Source organism: Phoxinus phoxinus (assembly GCF_949152265.1).
Source record: "Phoxinus phoxinus genome assembly, chromosome: 23".
In the NCBI taxonomy this organism is placed as follows: domain Eukaryota; kingdom Metazoa; phylum Chordata; class Actinopteri; order Cypriniformes; family Leuciscidae; genus Phoxinus; species Phoxinus phoxinus.
In genome coordinates, this window is record NC_136898.1 from 16,996,946 (window position 1) to 17,014,674 (window position 17,729).

The 17,729-nt window shown below is 38.0% G+C and overlaps 2 protein-coding genes across 5 annotated transcripts in view; both read left to right on the plus strand.

Annotated features, from left to right (window-relative positions):
- The window catches only part of tacc1 (transforming, acidic coiled-coil containing protein 1), a 34,791-nt gene extending 22,637 nt beyond the window's left edge, over window positions 1-12,154 (plus strand). For all 3 annotated transcript variants that reach the window (XM_079598698.1, XM_079598697.1, XM_079598696.1), the window contains exons 3-13: window positions 2,254-3,262; window positions 4,620-4,680; window positions 5,573-5,732; window positions 6,755-6,804; window positions 7,157-7,279; window positions 7,506-7,582; window positions 7,690-7,733; window positions 7,850-8,010; window positions 8,099-8,205; window positions 9,972-10,092; window positions 10,222-12,154. In XM_079598698.1, coding sequence (XP_079454824.1) covers window positions 2,421-3,262; window positions 4,620-4,680; window positions 5,573-5,732; window positions 6,755-6,804; window positions 7,157-7,279; window positions 7,506-7,582; window positions 7,690-7,733; window positions 7,850-8,010; window positions 8,099-8,205; window positions 9,972-10,092; window positions 10,222-10,290 — 1,815 coding nt within the window. In that variant the 5' untranslated portion in view covers window positions 2,254-2,420 and the 3' untranslated portion in view covers window positions 10,291-12,154. The remainder of the gene's footprint in view (window positions 1-2,253; window positions 3,263-4,619; window positions 4,681-5,572; window positions 5,733-6,754; window positions 6,805-7,156; window positions 7,280-7,505; window positions 7,583-7,689; window positions 7,734-7,849; window positions 8,011-8,098; window positions 8,206-9,971; window positions 10,093-10,221) is intronic.
- Window positions 12,155-12,310: 156 nt separating this feature from the next.
- Window positions 12,311-16,800, plus strand: LOC306991143 (uncharacterized protein). 2 transcript variants are annotated; one of them, XM_079598699.1, is made up of 3 exons: window positions 12,311-12,787; window positions 14,268-14,408; window positions 16,354-16,800. In XM_079598699.1, exons 1-3 carry the CDS (start codon window positions 12,739-12,741, stop codon window positions 16,569-16,571), a joined length of 408 nt encoding a protein of 135 aa, XP_079454825.1. In that variant the 5' UTR covers window positions 12,311-12,738; the 3' UTR covers window positions 16,572-16,800. The 2 variants fall into 2 exon arrangements, with proteins under 2 accessions (XP_079454825.1, XP_079454826.1); XM_079598700.1 differs by having other exon boundaries at window positions 12,313-12,787; window positions 14,295-14,408.
- Window positions 16,801-17,729: the final 929 nt, after the last annotated feature.

Consider the following 17,729-nt stretch of genomic DNA (forward strand, 5'->3'; position numbering starts at 1 on the left):
TTCAAACGGCAACAGTTGCTTTCATAGCCTGAAAGCTTCTGTTTCTGCATAACATTCAAAATAACATTCACATAGAAACAGTTTGAACTAAATTCTTTAATTTAGCAGACACATTTATCTGATATACAAACCTACACTTCAGATACCACATACCTAATATCAATTCATTTCAAGGCCCTAAATTGGCAGATAGTAAATATGATATTCAAAGCTTCCTGTTCTTAAAAAATGTCATAGAATGCATAGTTACATGGTGTACTTCATATCTGCCAAGAGGTTTTTCTATTCCAGAAATGAGCTTGCCCTATACACTGTAAAAAAAATAGCTGTTTCAACTTAAAAAGTAAGTATTCATGCTGCCTTAAAATTGTAAGTTTAGTCAACTCGAAATTTGAAATTGTATTAAGTGACAATTTGGATATTTGAGTTGACTAAACTTAAAATTAAGGCAGAACAAACACTTAAAACAACATGTCGAGGAGGAGCCTTAACCTCTGGAAATGATGACAAGAGCAGCTGTAGAAAGTGCTGATCAGAGTGTATTGTGTCCTCGATGGGAAGGGCTGTCTGCCATCTCATTTAACAGTGAAGGACAGCGTAGTACCAGATGTGTGGAAAAGACACAAAGAGTTAGAGATAGCTAGAACTTGGTGAAAGGAGGAGGAAGATTGGGCATAGACATTGGAAAAGGACTCATGGAAGGTCTGTGGATTGTAATATTGTTATTACAATGCTGAAGGCTGCAGTTGTGTTTATTTCATACATGAAAAAAGGAACTTGAGCTTCACAAAGTAGCATTTTAGGGAACCTATAATGCTAGTTTGTGAAGCTCAAGTTCCTCTTTTTTGATGTCCAGTAGAAGCCATTGTGTTACAGTTCATTACCAGCCTAAAAGTTGTATTTGTTTGTGATTTTCATGTGATGTTACCCTAGAACAGTGCTAATAACCTATTAGTCATGAGCAGTCTTTGGTTAAGGTATTGTGCTCTTTACTTAAGAGTACAGTAGTTAAGGCTTATGGCTTGCTTGTTTATTCTGGGGATCAAACTTTTAACCTTTCAGATAGCACCCTTGAGCCTTAACCACTACAGAATATCACTCGAACAGACTCAAACTCATGTCGCCCACATTAGCACCAATGTCAGAATGTTGGAGCAAATTCACAAATTCAACTCTGATACAGTCTCCTGTTGGACATGTTCTTTCCTGCATGTAAATATTTTGAACAGATAACAGCTAGTATTTCTCAAAGCCATCTCAATTGGAGGTCAGCACAAAGTCATACATCTTATTTATAAATAGACTGTCTCCTCCTGTCTCTTAGCAACAGACTGTTGCATCAAAACTCAGTGATGACTGCCAGCAAAACTGTTTGCCAAAGGGAGTTGTTTCAAAATGACTACTTTAAGACTTGACAATTTCACACATAGATGCTTGAATTGTGACTTGTTCAGCATGTATCCTCTTGTTACAGTGACTTGAAATGTAGTTGTAGAGGTGTTTTTGGTGTGTGTGTGTTTTCTTTGTATTTTGGCACAGAGAGGCACAGAACCTGATTTTACCAAGTACGACATGTTCCTGGATCAACATCTTAGTTGATCCTGGAACAACATTCCAATCAACAAACCAAAAATTTGAGGGACAAGTTTAAAGTTTATGTCAAGTTTAGGCTTACAAACAGGGTTAGGTGCTTCTAGATTTTAGGTATAACTTATGGGTAGGGTTAGGTTTATGGGTAGGGATATGGTTAGCATTACATTTTCTGACAGGAATGTTGTTCCAAAATATATTGACCCAGCCAGGAACGCGTCTAACTCTGCAAAACCAGGAAGTGCCTGAAAGGCCAAGTCGTCTTTTCAGTAAATCAGAAATGGGTGTGCTGAAACATCTAGCCCACTTTTATGGCTAATTGTTGCTTGAGGTTGAGTTATTTGTGCCTGTTGGAGACAGGGAAGAGAAGACTATTGTTCAACTCTTTGCTTCCTGAGTGAAGCATTTCCTGTCTTTTCTGACGCAAGGAAGTCTGTTCTTCAAATATCCTCCATAGGTTTAACAATAGAGCATACTGTATTGTATGTGCTCTAAGAACATATGAAAGGAAAAGTGAAAACACTCTGAAAATACAAGAAAGATGATATTAGGGGAACATATTGCATTATCCTGTAACACATTATTGTATATTTCAACAGGATAATTCTATAAATTATATAGACCATGATAAAAAAAATGTTTGACCTATTCTACTCTCAACAGGTTTCCCAGAAGTTTATGTGAATCAGTTGTCCTCCATCACAGCCGAAGCCCAGAACTTGACCCTGGATGAACGCTTTCCTGAGGATGCACCTGCCCCAGTCGTGCGCCAGAACAGTGTGGACCCCAGCCCGACCCTGAAATCCAGGAACCAGCTTTCCTCTGCTGACATGGATGTGGACCAGCCTGATCTTGCTGAAGCAGTTACAACAGATGATGCTAACATCTGCAATGGTTTCATTGAAGAACCATCCTCCAAACCACACACTAATTCCCTCAAGCTTAGACCTCCTTCCCTTAAGGTGAAGGCCCCACTGAATGGTGTAGACCCCAACGAAGTGGACGACAATCCTCCGATACTTCCGAAGGGCAGCTGCAACTTTGACCCCAAACAGTTTGACAACACCATGAATACATTTGCAACTGAAGAGACCAAGTTGCAGAACTCTCTACCTGCCAATCCCACTACTAAATCAGAGTTGATGGAGGAAATGCCTGCACAGCCAGTAATGTTGGAGTTTGGACTTGATGATGTTGAAGCCAAGAGACCTCCACCCAAGAAGTTTGGAAAAAAGACAAGCAGCAAGCTGATTACTCCAAAAAAACTGCGACCAAAAGCTGCAGAAACAGCAGCTCTACCACCGGAGACTTCATCAGAAAAAGACCAACCACCATCTGAGAATGTGACTCCAATGAACGTTGATGATATTCCTATTCCTAAGAAATCCTATAACTTTGACCCAAGTCAGTGGGATGATCCCAGCTTTGATCCATTTGGTGGGAACGGTAAACTTAGCAACTCGCCAACACTCCCTAAAGGATCATATAGTTTTGACCCTGATCGTTTTGATGACTCTATTGATCCTTTTAAGCCATCAAAGGCCTTAGGTGGAAGTGACATAATTAAACCAACGACTGAAAAGCTAATGGACAAACACAAACCAGACGAAACTCTGGAGCAGAAGAAGCAAACAGGACAGTCTCAGAAGAAAAACAAAGACAGGATCATCACGTGAGTGGCAGTTATGCTAGACAGACAGGCAAAACGTATGTTGTTTGTGGCATCTGTGGCTTTCTGTTGTCTATTAGCAAACAGGAGTGATTTTCACCCACTAAGCATGATAAACACATCAGTCACACCTACTTTTTACTTTTGTGTTTATTGTTGGTATGCTGTCCTGCCTTTTCAACATCTCAGTTGTTGTCTAATCATGCATCCTTCATGTGGCGCAATCGTATTTGATAGTTCACAGTCGTAACATTTATGGTAGTCTTGTTTACACTGTCCCAGTGCATACGATTCCCACTTTCCACTAAACTATGACATCCCCTCGACAAACTAACTTGTTTGTGAAAGTCAGGAAGCTTAAACTCACTCCTACTTGTTTTCTTCATGCTTCTATCTCGGCCTCTAATGTCTTACGGCACGTCCCCTCTCAACATCCCCTCCTCTCTGTGTCTGCTCCCTCCCTCCCCTGTCCCTGTCATACTGTCCTCAGGACCACTGAGCAAGTGCGGTTTCTCTGTTTTCTATTGTAAGTATCCTCTCCTGCCCTCCTTTCCTGTACTTTCAATGTTATCTCTTATGTCCCATTGCATGTCATGAGTGCAGTTCAAGGCTGAACTGCCCTCTGGCTCCAAATCATGTGCAGTATCAGTCCTCCAAACTAACTAGGGCAGAAGGTATACTTATTTATTTTATTGTATTCTGACCGTTCATGCAGACAGTATTGATTTAGTCCATGGGCATTTTGTAATGATTTTCAGATTTGACCCACTCGTGGTGCTCAATATACTAAACAGTTGTTATATCAAGCACAATGTAGATATACAAGTTCTGTTTTAAATGGTCTTAACTGTTTTTTGTTGTTGTTGGATTCAATGACTATCCTTATTTCTGAATGGTTAACCATAGCTAATGAGTTGTTCAATAGATGCCAATACCAAGAAAACAGGCTGGATGGCCAACATAATGTTGACGCGTATAGGCTATTAGGATATAATGCACTAATATGACTGGAGTTTTTAATCTAAATGTGGGTCATTTTAAACAGGTTTATCTGTAAAACCTTTGCTGGCAATAAATGAAAAACTAAATATTTAGTGCACTTTTAATTATGCCAAGATGTCGAGAAAATTGCTAAAAGTAAGTTAGTTCAATCAAAAATGTTAAAGAATAAAATGTGCATTAAGCCTTGACAAAATATCTTAAATGAGAGCAAAATATCACCAAATGGTGATTAATCAGCCTGTGTATTGGTTTTATGATACTATCTGTATTACTGCAACTATCAGGGAAGTTTTTGCTAAAAGGTATTCCAATGTTTCTTGGTCGCATATTCTGATGTTGTAAATATTATTTTCTGCAGGAACTCGTGTAAAGTAAATAAGTATGAGAATCAGTCCCTAGTTCTGGATGTCTGCAATCAGGTAAGATTTCAGTACTGCCCAACATATAAGAGTGCATCTTGTTTTGTGTAGGCATGCGTGCATCTCTGTATTTTGTATCTGCATATTATACAGTATATGTGTGCGCTTTTGTATGTACATGACTATGAAAGCATACGCAATATTATATACACAAAGCCTCTAGATTTGCTGTATTGTCTTGGACCTTGTGGTTACTGCAGTGACTCAGCAAACACCCTCCTTCATGTTCCCTCACATCTCTCTCTTTCTCACATTAACCCACTCTGAACGAACCCTCCTCTTGAAATACAATATCTCTATATTATTGCTCTCTCTGAACCAGGACACTAGTGTGCGTCATTGTCAAGTTATGGGGACGAAATGTCCCCACAAAGACGCCAATATCCAAAATCCTTGACCTTGTGGGGAAATGTTTTGGTCCCCATGAGGAAGTGATGTTTTATTTTTTTATGTAAAAATGCAGAATGTTTTCTGTGATGGTATAGGTTTAGGTATAGGTTTAGTGTGAGGGGATAGAATATATTGTACAGTATAAAAAACATTGTCTATGGAAAGTCCCCCTTAAACATGAAAACTGTGTGTGTGTGTGTGTGTGTGTGTGCACCACGCAAACTGAAATAAGATGCGGCTCCCATAAACAGGTCACGGTGTACGCCTATGCTTTTGTCCCAGAGAGTTTAAGGCTCTGTGGAGAACAGTCTGAGGGGCTGTAACTAATTTTTTAGACTGTTCAAATATTTTGCCTGTTTAAAGCTGAACAGTCAGTGCTATTTTGTATGCAGCCAGGGAAAATCACTGTTTACCTTCAGTGCAAAATCTACCATTTACCATTACATATCAAGTGTTTTAAGTCTGTCAAGTCAAACATTATTATCTGCTTTTTTATTCACAGGAGAAAGACGTGCAGGAGGATCCTGCGTCTAAACTGCCTCACCGCGTCCATCACGCCACAGACGAGGAGAAGTTAGCCTCCACCGTCATGGGCCAGAAGGACGTGCCAGAGGAGTTTTCAGACTGCACCAAAACAACCACCTGTACCAAGACTGCTGATGGTGAGGCTTGTAACTCCTCGTTCTGTTCTACTTGTAGTACTGCAGTGTTATTCTCAGATAATAAATCGATCACCATTAGAGACTGACTGGGTCAATCTGACACTAATAAGGTTTAACAAGCACTGCTCTGTTAGATCAGACAGTTTGGGGGCATTGTATGGGAAACAGACTTACTTGTTCAGCTACTTCTCTCTCTCCCAGGAAAAACAGTCCTCTGGTCTGTTGCCATTTTAATTGGCCCAGTAAACAAAAGCGGTTGCAGACAATCCTATTTTTTGAGCCACCAGAGAGCAGCAGTTTGGCGAGCTTATGAAGTTCATTAAGTTGATGAAGCAGTGGTCCTGTCATCATAGAAAATGTGAAAATGTTACCACAGATAATGTGAAATCACGCAGACAGATTATTTGAAAGAAAAATATGTTTTCATAATCTTTCATAAAAAATATAAATGTATCTGCATTTAGAAACTACCTACTTTTATATTTTGCTGCTGACGTCCTGTCTTGGACCGCACGGGCGGGAAGCAAATAACCAATACAACCATAGCATAGCCTTCGTACGATCCAATCAAATCGCAGAGGATACAATTAAGTCCCGCCCTACATTAGATCCACTGAATATTGTTTTACCATTATTACTAACGCTGCGAATGCCGTTTTGTGTTTTCTCTTTAGATAATGCCTGCATGTTTCTTCTTCCAATTTCATTAAAATTTGTAGTTATGGGTAGATACACAGAATTAGAATAAAGTGAACGCTGCACTCGCTTTTGATTTGAATGCAAGTGACACCATTTCTCTATAGTAGCCTGTGCTGCCCTCTAGTGGCTACTTTATGAATTATTTAAAATCTAACTGTTTCCTTGAGAGAGACCCTTATAACCGGTTTACATATTTTCAAATAGGGCCTACATATTTGTCCACTGGCAAAGTAGATTAAAATTTTACAGATTATAAAATCCTAGGAAATTGTTACAATATAGGCCAAGCAAGTCAGTAATAATCAACCTTTCTTTTTAATCAGATCTGCCAATAGGGATAACAGACCGGTTTGATGAGGACCTCTCCTCTTCGGTAAGTTCTGATTGATTAGTAACTATGGCATTCCTTTGAATTCTGTATGACTATCTATCTTCAACAGACTAGGCTACTAACAGAGGTGCCATATCTGCCTGACAGAGATTCATAATTATAAACCCTTTAAGGGGATTAGTGATGTCCACAAGACTTAATCTGTTCAAGGGCAAGCTAATAACTGGGTCAGAGGAAAGAGTGTAGTCATTGTTTCATCTCCAAGAAAAATGTGGTATTATGTACTGCCATATAGTACTATTGTTATTGATTGTATTGGACCAAATGGTATAATAAATCAATTTCAAAATGAAACCGTTCGTAAAGCTTTTCTCTGATTGTGTTTGTTCTGCAGAGTGAGAGTCATTCTCTGAGCTCTCCAGACAGTGAGACCATAGCGAAGTCGAGTCCCGGGCTGGATTCAATCCCTCTCAGTGAGATCGATAAAGCAGCAGTGCTCGCGCTGATCAGAGAAGAGGTAACACTCAAACACCTGCCCTGTTTCCAGATACACTGTCCTGAGATCAGTCCGGCACAATATCCAGTACATGCAAACACATTTAATGACAAATAAACTAAATTAAATTGGTTACATTTATTTTGTTTTTAATTATAAAATTTCTTCTATAAATTAGTTGGAATAGTTTAATGTAGCATTCATTTTAAAAGTCTAACTGGATAAAGTTGCATTTTTGTACCTGTAGATAATCTCCAAAGAGATCGAAGCCAATGAGTGGAAGAGGAAATGTGAGGAGGGTAAACTGGAGGTCATTGAAATGAGGTACATCCTTATCCAGAACCCTTCCCAGAACGCATTGAGTTTAATCCCCCGCACTGTACAGTCCGGACAATTAAACATTCTAACATTATTTACTGATTTCACTATAGGAAAATAGTGGATGAGTATGAGAAGACGGTAGCTCAAATGATAGGTGAGTGATCTACCTCTCAAAACCGTTCAAAAACATAATGAATACACATTTTAGGTTAAGTGTTTGCATATTTCTGCAATGCTCTAATCTTTTTTTGTCTGATTTCCGCAATACAGAAGATGAGCAGCGAAAGAACATAGGATCTCAGAAGAGTGTCCACCAGGTAACCCTGGAGAGAGATCAGGCCCTCGCCGACCTCAACTCGGTGGAGCGCTCGCTGTCCGACCTGTTCAGACGCTACGAAAACTTGAAGACCGTCCTTGAGGGCTATAAGAAGGTAAGATGTCTTCTTCAGTGTCCAAAATTCGGAATATATAAACGATTCATTTGAATGTATACAGATGATTCTGCTGGTCTCTTATCAGAATGAGGAAGTGCTGAAGAAGTGCGCTCAGGATTACCTCACGCGCGTGAGGCAGGAGGAACAACGTTATCAGACGCTCAAAATCCACGCAGAGGAGAAACTTGACAAGTAAGAACCATTTTCAGTATCAGGGAATGTTTACACGACAAAGATGTGCTAAAAACTGAAAAAAATGTTTTTGTACAGATGACAAGGAACCTTTAATTTTTCATGATGACAAAATGTTATATTGTGTTGCTTTGTGTAATTCTTATAACCCCTTGTGGTGATGGCCCCCTTCTTACTGTCAATATCTGTATCCTTTATTTGCAAAAAAAGAGAAGAAGCCTTTATAGACTAAACACGTAATCGCATGACGCTTTTACAAACTCGCGTTTTTAGTTTTAGTTTACACGGTAACGATAAGGGTGACTGACGTTTTCAGCCCCTTAACATTTTTTATGTCAGTTTTTTCCCATGTGCATATTTTACCTTTAAACCAATGTATTTTGCACAATAAGGGGCTTTCGCACCAGAGAAACCTTTTCAAAGTTACTAGAACTAATTGTGGGAGTAGCCGCTGCGCTTTTTGGCGTGTTCGCACCGCAGGAACTGAAACACCAGCACCCGCCATTTAAAAAAAAAGAAGCCATGTGCACACACAGTTTATAGCTTATATATTTACTCCATGAACTAACATGGAAACAGTGAAAGATGGACCTCTCAATGTTTACGCTAAGGAGAAAATCCAACGCAACTTTGAGGGGACTAAGCGAAACATGATTATGTATTTCTGCTCAGCTAACGACATATCTATATTTATATATTCATATACTGTTTACTTTCTTTGTATAACAGCTCTATCTATTAACGTATAAAACGGGACTGTTAAACAGATTGTAAACTAATGAAGATGGAGAATAGAGTGGTGCAGGTATGACATCACTTTGTAGGCCAAAACGCAGAAACGAGTTAGCATTTTGGCACTTCCGGTTCCATCATCCGAAGTCAATGTTTTTTTTTAAATGGGATTTTTTGTTAAATGGCAAAAATAAGGTCTGTGGTGAACTCAAGCTCAAGACACTTTGATATTTTATTCTAGAACATAAAATACATCAGTATTACCCCACTCAAGATTTTTTTAAGCTGTTACGTGTCTTGAAAAAGTCGGTTGCTAACAAGTGGCTAAATGGGACTACAGAAGCAGTCGGGAGATTAAACGGCATCACGGAAAATAGGTAAACTCAGTAAACTTTTACATCCTCGTTATCCTTATAAACTATTGTAATTTAAACGTGCTGGGAAAATATTTTAGATAAAACTGAATTAGTTGTTGGAAGCTTAGTGATGGTGACGTTGAATTCGTGGGATCGTGGTGTAGTTCGTATATAGCCTACCTTTAGCTTTTTACTTCTGGCGACTGCGTTTAAGCTTAAAAATTCATAAAAGTTGTGTTCATCTGTGATAATTATCTTAAAGGACAAAACGTGTCAGTCTCATTAACTTTTGTTGATCACAGAGATTGTTTTTTTGCGATAATCCAAAAGCCTATGGGAAAAACCTTTTGGGTTTTTGTCGAAGGAACCAGTGTAATGCTGATTTCTGATTGGCCTACAACGGGACGTCACACTTGCACCACTCTATGGGAGCGATGTGTGCTCAGGCTCTGCCGTTCTCAGCGCCGTCAAAAAAAAAGTCAGCCACGCCATCAAAATAAAAAGTCACAACAACAAATGCGGCTTACGTCACTTCAGAGTTCCTATTGGCGGTGCGAATACAACCAGGAAAATGGTCGGAGAACCACCCTGATGGCTAGTCCCTATAACTAAGTCCCTATAACTACCCAGTGCAAAAGGGGCAATTGAATGATTTCTGACCTGGGTTTGTTTTTGCAGAGCGAATGAGGAAATAGCTCAGGTGCGAACTAAGGCCAACGCAGAGGGTGTGGCGCTGAACGCCAGCCTGAGAAAAGAGCAGATGAAAGTGGATTCCCTGGAGCGGGCGCTCGAACAGAAGGTAAACGCTCACACGTTCATCCTCACCCACATCTGAAGTATATAACACATGCTGTAACATCAACTCAAGATGTTACAATTCATTTTTTTCCAAGAAAACCTTATTTAAACGTCACATTGTTATTTCCAGAATCAAGAGATTGAAGAGCTCACTAAAATTTGTGATGAGCTCATTGCAAAATTGGGCACAACAGACTAAAAGGAAGAAGAACCTCACCATTTTTTTACCCAAACCCACCCCGACCAAGAACGCCTCTGGATCTCCCATTGCTTTTTTTATTTTGCTTTTTGGAAAGGAGTCACTTTTCCATGGGTCTGGCTCAGGCACTGGAAGAAACAACAAGATACGAGTCCCAAATGTTTTTTTTTTTTACAGATTCATAAAATGCTGATGTTGGACTTACACCTATATTTCGGTGGTATAAAATGTTTCATTGGTCTTGAAGAAAGTGGGAAAACCACCCACATATCTCATTCTGATGACTTTCTGCTGGCTGTTATGGCAGCTGTGTGTTTGGGAGAGACTCCGGGTGTGTGTTCAGGTGTTCGTGGGAAAGGCCTTGTTCATAGTTTACATGATTGCACTGCTGCTATTTGTAACGGAGGGAGCAAATCATATTATTTACAACTTTTTTTAGTTACATTTCTTGTATTGGATAATACTGTAACCTGTGTAATTATTTGGTTATATATTAGAGATCATGATACAAATTTAAAGGAATTACGGGTTCAGGACAATATCAAGATCAATTGATATCACTGGTGGTATAATGTTGATTACCACAAAAATGTATTTCCTCTTCTTGTCTTTAAAAAAAGCAAAAATCCAGGTTTACAGTGAGACACTTAAAATGAAAGTGAATGTTAACCGTTACAGCATTACGTATTTTAACTGTAACACATGATGTAACAATATGAGGGTTAATATGATTTTAGTGTGAAAAATCACTTGCTAACCTTTTCTTTGTAAAGTTAAATGTCATTTTCCTACTTTGTTGCCATCCACAAAGCCTAAAACCCTAAAAAAAGAAAAGTTTAGAGCTTGAATAATATGCACATGTTGACAGAAGAATTAATCTAAGTTCTTCCATAAAACTGTAAGCATATTTCTGCTCTAAAATTGGCCCCATTCCCTTCCATTCAAGTCCCTCACTGTCATCTCGGTGGAAAAAAATCATGGATTTATATTACATTGTGCGGATTCAAATAACATTTTCTGTTACCCAACACAAATTCTGTCGAGTTTAACTTGTATTGAACCCGGAATATTCTTTAACGGAGTAGCTTTTAGCATATCCAAGACTTCTATTGTAAGAGTTTGTAGACAGTTGTAGTTCCATACATTGTTTTTCTTACTCTCTGGGTGTTTATAGGTGCCAAATTATCATAAATTATTATATTAAGCAAGCTCTGGTGTTACCAGATGTTCTGATGGGTTACTTTTTTTTCTAGGCTTGAGGTCATAATAATCCGATCAAACGCTTGCTTCGCAAAATGTAACGGCACAAAAGCAAACCTAACTGAAAGCACTTAAACTTTTTGTATGAAATACTTTGTTTTCAAAGTCCGCATGAATTACAGAGAATATCACAAGCTTACTTAGAAGCTGTCCAAAGTTATGCCTGTGGACCGAATCATTTTCAAAACATTCAATGAAGTCATTACGAGGATTGACAATCTTTTGCCCGACTAGTATACGTGCCTAATGCTGAAGTGATGCTTTCTATTGGCTGTTGTTGTTGTTGTTTTTTTGTTTTTGTTTTTACCCACAATTCCTCTGTGCTATCTTATGCAACATTTTTGCTCAGAATATCTAACTGCCAAATGAATCCGTGTGCCGAGCGTTAACGGGTCGTGTAGAGAAATCAAGCCTGTATTTCAAGAGCGTGTTGGTTTTCTTTACAGTACTCACTGACCTGTGTATATTTTTATGAGAAGAAGTTATTTTACTGTGTTATTAATGTTTGTAAAGTGGAAGAGAGAGTTGCACAGATATCCCGTTGACTAATATATATTTTGTGCATAAATGCATTCCCTGAATAAAGAAATCATTAGCTTGTTGAATGCCTTAAGAAGTGTTATTAGGAGCAAAAAGATGCAGATTGCGGTCAGTATCGGTATCTACGTCTTTACAGAAATGATTCTCAGGTTGTGAGTGTGTTGCATATATAGCTAATCTCTTCTTAAGAGGGATATCTGGTGACAGGGTATTAATATGTGCACTCACAAAGAGATTGTCCTTATGTTGAGGACAGATAAACTGCAGTGAATTCAATCAAAACAGTGTTGTGCTGCAAATAACACACAACAAATGCAATGTTTGAACCACTGAAATGTTCAGTACACTGGTAATAAGTTCCCGGATGTCATTCTGTGGCCTTCTGATAAGTGTAATTGACTTGCAGTCATTTTAAAAAAGGAAATCTGTGTTGAGATGTTCAGAGAAATGTCCAGATCATAAATCATTTCTCCTCTTTAATGGCGCAGTTCATCCTCGTTCTGGCCTGGTCTACAGTTATTAGATGCGTTGTGTGTGTTAAGCCGGTGATGAATGCACACTGTGGGATTATGGAGAGGCGCTGAGGTGTTTTGTAGTTAAGACTTCCACACCGTCTCAGCACTTCTCTCCGTGCAGCATCTCCTCAACATGAAGACTCTCCTCGCCGCAGTAGTCCTGTTCACCGCTGTGTTTCACAGTGAGTATCTGTACAGAACCAATACCAAATGCATCCAAATATAATGTTCTTTTTGTTCCCTTTCATATTGCTTTATGGTTCATTTTAATGCTGCCATTAGGGTTGATACTCCTGTAATGGAGATTTTACAAAAATACTTACAATAATGTTAAAATATTAATTGAATATTCATTTTATTTCCCCACACATAATAAAGTATGTATTCAAATATAATATACATTTTGTTATTTATTATTATTGCTATTATTTATAATAAATATAAATATTAAAGCGGATAGATGCATTATAAATAATTTTTATATACATTTTGTAACAGCAGCAAGTCTTTTTACATTAAATGTTGCTGTTACTATAAGTAGCCTATATAAAATGGTTTATTTATTTATTTACTGTTAGTTTTGTTCATGAATTAAATGTATGTGAAATTCTTTATTTTAGATGTATCATAAATAGTCACATTTTAATATAAATGTTATATATTAATTTTAATGTTAATAATTGTGATAATACAAATGAAATGTAATTATATATATATATATATATATATATATATATGTGAATTTATTTAATCAGAAAAAACTGTAATAGTGAAATATTATTATAATTTAAAATTGTTTTCTATTTTAATAAATTTAACTAATAATGTAATTTATACATGTGAGCTGAACTCAGCATCATTACTCCAGTCTTCAGTGTCACATTCTAATATCATTCTAATATGATGATTTTCTGCTCAAGAAACATTTCTGATTATTATCGATGTTGAAAACTCTTTTTGCCGCTTAACATTTTTATGGAAACAGTGACCATTCAAACATTTGTGTAAGAGTAATACTTTTTTTCATCAAGTAGGCTATGCATTCAATTGATCAAATGTGACAGTGAAGACATTTATAAAGTTACAAAATGTTTAACAAATGCTTTAATAAATGTAATAGGCTACATATTTAATAAAAGCTGTTCATTGTACTTTCTAAGAATAAGGAAAAGAGTTTAAACCGCACAACGGTTTCCAACATTGATAATAATAATGTCTCTTAAATATAAAATCAGCATATTAGAATGATTTCTAAAGGATCATGTGACACTGAGGACTGGAGTAATGATGCTGAAAATTCAGCTTTGATCACAGGAATAATTTTCTTTTTTTAAATATATTAAAATAAAAAACAGTTATATTAATGTGTAATAATATTTCACAATATTCCTATTTTTACTGGATTTTTGATTAAATAAATGCAGACTTCGTGAGCATAAGAGCATTTTTAAAACATTAAAAAACAAATAATGTTTCCAAACTTTTGACAGGAGCTGTAGGCTTTACAACATACTGTAGCCTATATATAAGTGCTTTGAGTGTCGACAAAAGCGCTATATAAATGTAATGAATTATTGTTATTTATTATTACATATTCCATACAGTCCTTGTAAAGAGATTACTATTGTCTGCATAGTTTGGAGTGGTATAATCTCAGATCAGCGGTGTTGTCTTGTTCGGTGTGTGAAGGTGAGGGGTTGAAGTGTTACACATGTGTGGCTAAGAACATGGAGGAGTGTAACCAGCAGGGATCGACAGTGTGTCCTGCTCACTCAGATGCCTGCTCTACTATCACAGGACCCCGTGAGTCACACACACACACACACACACACACACACACACACACACACACACACACACACACACACACACACACACACACACACACACACACACACACACACACACACATAGAGAGAGAGAGAGAGATATTGCTGTTGTAGTTCGTTTACTGGCCACATGGTGGAGACATCCCTCTTGACCATATCTGTGGTTTCAATTTAATATGGTGAGTCAAACCACCGGGGCTAGTTGTCACAGTTTTAAAGGGGTGGTTGAGTATGATTTCACTTTTCTAACTTTAGTTAGTGTGTAATGTTGCTGTTTGAGCATAAACAAAGGGAAAGCTTTCAAATCAAAGAGAGAGATTTTCTTTTAAAGAATTACCAACCCTAGAATTTACATAAACCCCCTCCCTGGAACGCGATTTATACATAGGTTTCTTGTATACAAACAATACCGGATGCGCGCGCATCCAAGAGGCAAGACCGCTATATGTTATGCCGAGTTCTGTAAAAGAACATTGTAATTAACGTAGATTTCGCATTGTTTGTAAATTCTTGTTGACTCAATAATAAACTGCAATTTCAGAGTTGAATCTGTTTGCTTGTGTTTCATTTGCATATTAATATAACATTATGTAAAAGAGTTAGTTAGTTGACTAGTATGAAATTGTCCAACTAAGTTTGCGAATCATAAAAACATGACATACCCTATGCATTTAGGTTAGTTTACAGCACAACAGCTCCGCGTCATCTCTGCTTCTGCTGGATATAGCCGTAAAGACTGTTGCTTTCTGCCTCTTAGATGCGCGCGCATCTACGTGATGACGTTGCACAGAAACCCGTGTATAGATTATCAAGACAGAATATGCTAATCAATGACTAGGAGATAACTACACATAAGCTACAAAATTAATCAATAAACCATTCAGAAATGTCCTGTTGCTTCTACATGTTGTCACTTTTTGAGTTTCTCCATCTTTTTGACTTCGGTTTGAAGAACATAAACGGCTAAAAGTTTTTTAAATTTTCAGTGCATGTGTGAGGTAAAAGGACACAAGCTCTTGAAGCTCCGCCCCCTGTGCCGGGAGAAGCAGCTCATTTGCATTTAAAGGAACAGACACAAAAGCTGTGCGTTTTTGCTCACCCTCAAAAAGAGACAACTTTATGCTATATAAAAATATCTGTGGGGTATTGTGAGCTAAAACTTCATTTACACAATCTGGGGACAACAGAGACTTATTTTACATTTTGTGAAAAGGGCATTACCACCCCTTTAACCCAAGTGATTATTTCAGAGGGTGTAATTATTTATGAAATACAATTAATGTACTTGGATAATTAACACTGTTAATTACAGGTACCGTTTATTGAACACGTTGACCTATTGTGACAACATGCCTCGATATTCTAATCTATATGAAGTTCAAATTGAACCTGCCATTAAACAGACTATTATAGTTTTTTTTATTGAATTAAAGCACTGAAATAACAAATATTACAATCAATTATATTAAAACAAGAAAAACATGCAACAACTTGCAAAGACCTGATATTTAAAGTATGAAAAGTATAGCCTACTCTAGTCTGAATGTTCTGTATGTCACTATGGTTATGCTTTTTCCACTTGTTTACCCAGCATCTATAGCAACAAACAAACAAATAAAATAATTCATAAAAAATATGCTGATTTAAGACAGTTTTGACATGTGTGTTTAAAGCCAATATACAAAAACACTGCTAAACAAACATTCATGTAAATACATTTTCATCTGACTAAAAAGCCTACAGTTCTTGTGACAACTAGCCCCTCTCTGCCCTATTACTAACATAAAAGTGTGTCTGCTGGACTGCACACACACTCAACCAACAGCACAGGCCAAACGAGGATTATCTGACGTATCCTTCAGCAATGCTCGGACTGAGGGGATGTTATTCTTTAAATCTGTGTGTTTTGTCCACCGCAGACTCTGTGATGAAGTTATGCGCTTACAAGTCTTTCTGTGACAAGTCTCACATGAGCAATGGTGAGGGGAAGCTGGAATGCTGCTTCAACGACGACTGTAACGGCCCGCACCGGTCCCACAGTCACGGGGAACACGGCGCTGCCCCGCACCTGCGCTCCTGCCCTGTCCTGCTGCTGCTGGGGGTCCTGCTCATCACACTGGCTGTCAGTTCCCTGTGAACCCTTTAGTCATACATGTCAAATAAAGCCTCCTCTGATCTATTAAATGTAACTGATAGATGAGCTTTTGTCTAATTTGGGCAGCAGCATAATCTGTGTGTGTGTTCATGCTGTTACACACACCGGGTTTAATTAAACACTGCTTAGATTTTGTGTTGATCTCTTTTATTGTACTTGAGCTCAACTGAGCATCTGCTGAACTAATGAATAAACTAATAAATGGCCAGGTAAAAACAAATTGTTGTCTGTCTATCTATCTATCTATCTATCTATCTATCTATCTATCTATCTATCTATCTATCTATCTATCTATCTATCTATCTATCTATCTATCTATCTATCTATCTATCTATCTATCTATCTATCTATCTTCCATCTATCTATCCATCCACGTCTATCCATCCACCCATTCAACCATCCATCCATCCATCCATGTCTATCCATCCATCCACGTCTATCTATCCATCCATGTCTATCTATCAATCCATCCATCCGTCCATGTCTATCCATCCATCCATCCATCCATCCATCCATCCATCCATCCATCCATCCATCCATGTCCATCCATCCATGTCCATCCATCCATGTCCATCCATCCATCCATCCATCCATCCGTCCATGTCTATCCATCCATCCATCTATGCCCATCCAACAGTCTGTCCGAGGTTGGATGTTGACGTCAACCCGACTTTCCTTTCCAACCAAAATGGAAACCCTGCAACCAAAATCATCCCCTGACTGACGTTACTACTTTCTACTCAAGGACCTTGACAGGTCTTGTAGTGTAATGTAGTGGAGTAAAAAGTATGATAGTTGACTTTCAAATGTAGTGAAAAGTACACTACTAAGGTTAAAAGTTTCCAGAAAAATCCTCAAAAAGTGTACTTAACAGTACTCAAAGTAAATGTACTTTGTTACTGTCCACCTCTGTCAATCAATCAATCCATCCATCCATCCATCCATCCATGTCTATATATCTAATGTATCTTATTTATCTATCCATCCAACCATCCATGTCTATCTATTTATCTATCCATCCATCTGGAATGGAATGGAAAAGTAAGCTAGTCATGCATGAGAAGCCTCAGGCAGGTCTACAGGGCATCCCCAGCTGTATGACGTGACGACAGTCATGTGCAGCACACACACACACACACG

Excerpts from the sequence above, each read along its gene's own strand:
- LOC306991143 (XM_079598699.1), top strand. The coding sequence starts at position 12,739 with ATGAAGACTCTCCTCGCCGCAGTAGTCCTGTTCACCGCTGTGTTTCAC. Across the intron at positions 12,788-14,267 it reads GTTCACCGCTGTGTTTCACA|CGGTGTTGTCTTGTTCGGTG; the intron begins GTGAGTATCTGT and ends ATCTCAGATCAG. Across the intron at positions 14,409-16,353 it reads CTCTACTATCACAGGACCCC|ACTCTGTGATGAAGTTATGC; the intron begins GTGAGTCACACA and ends TGTCCACCGCAG.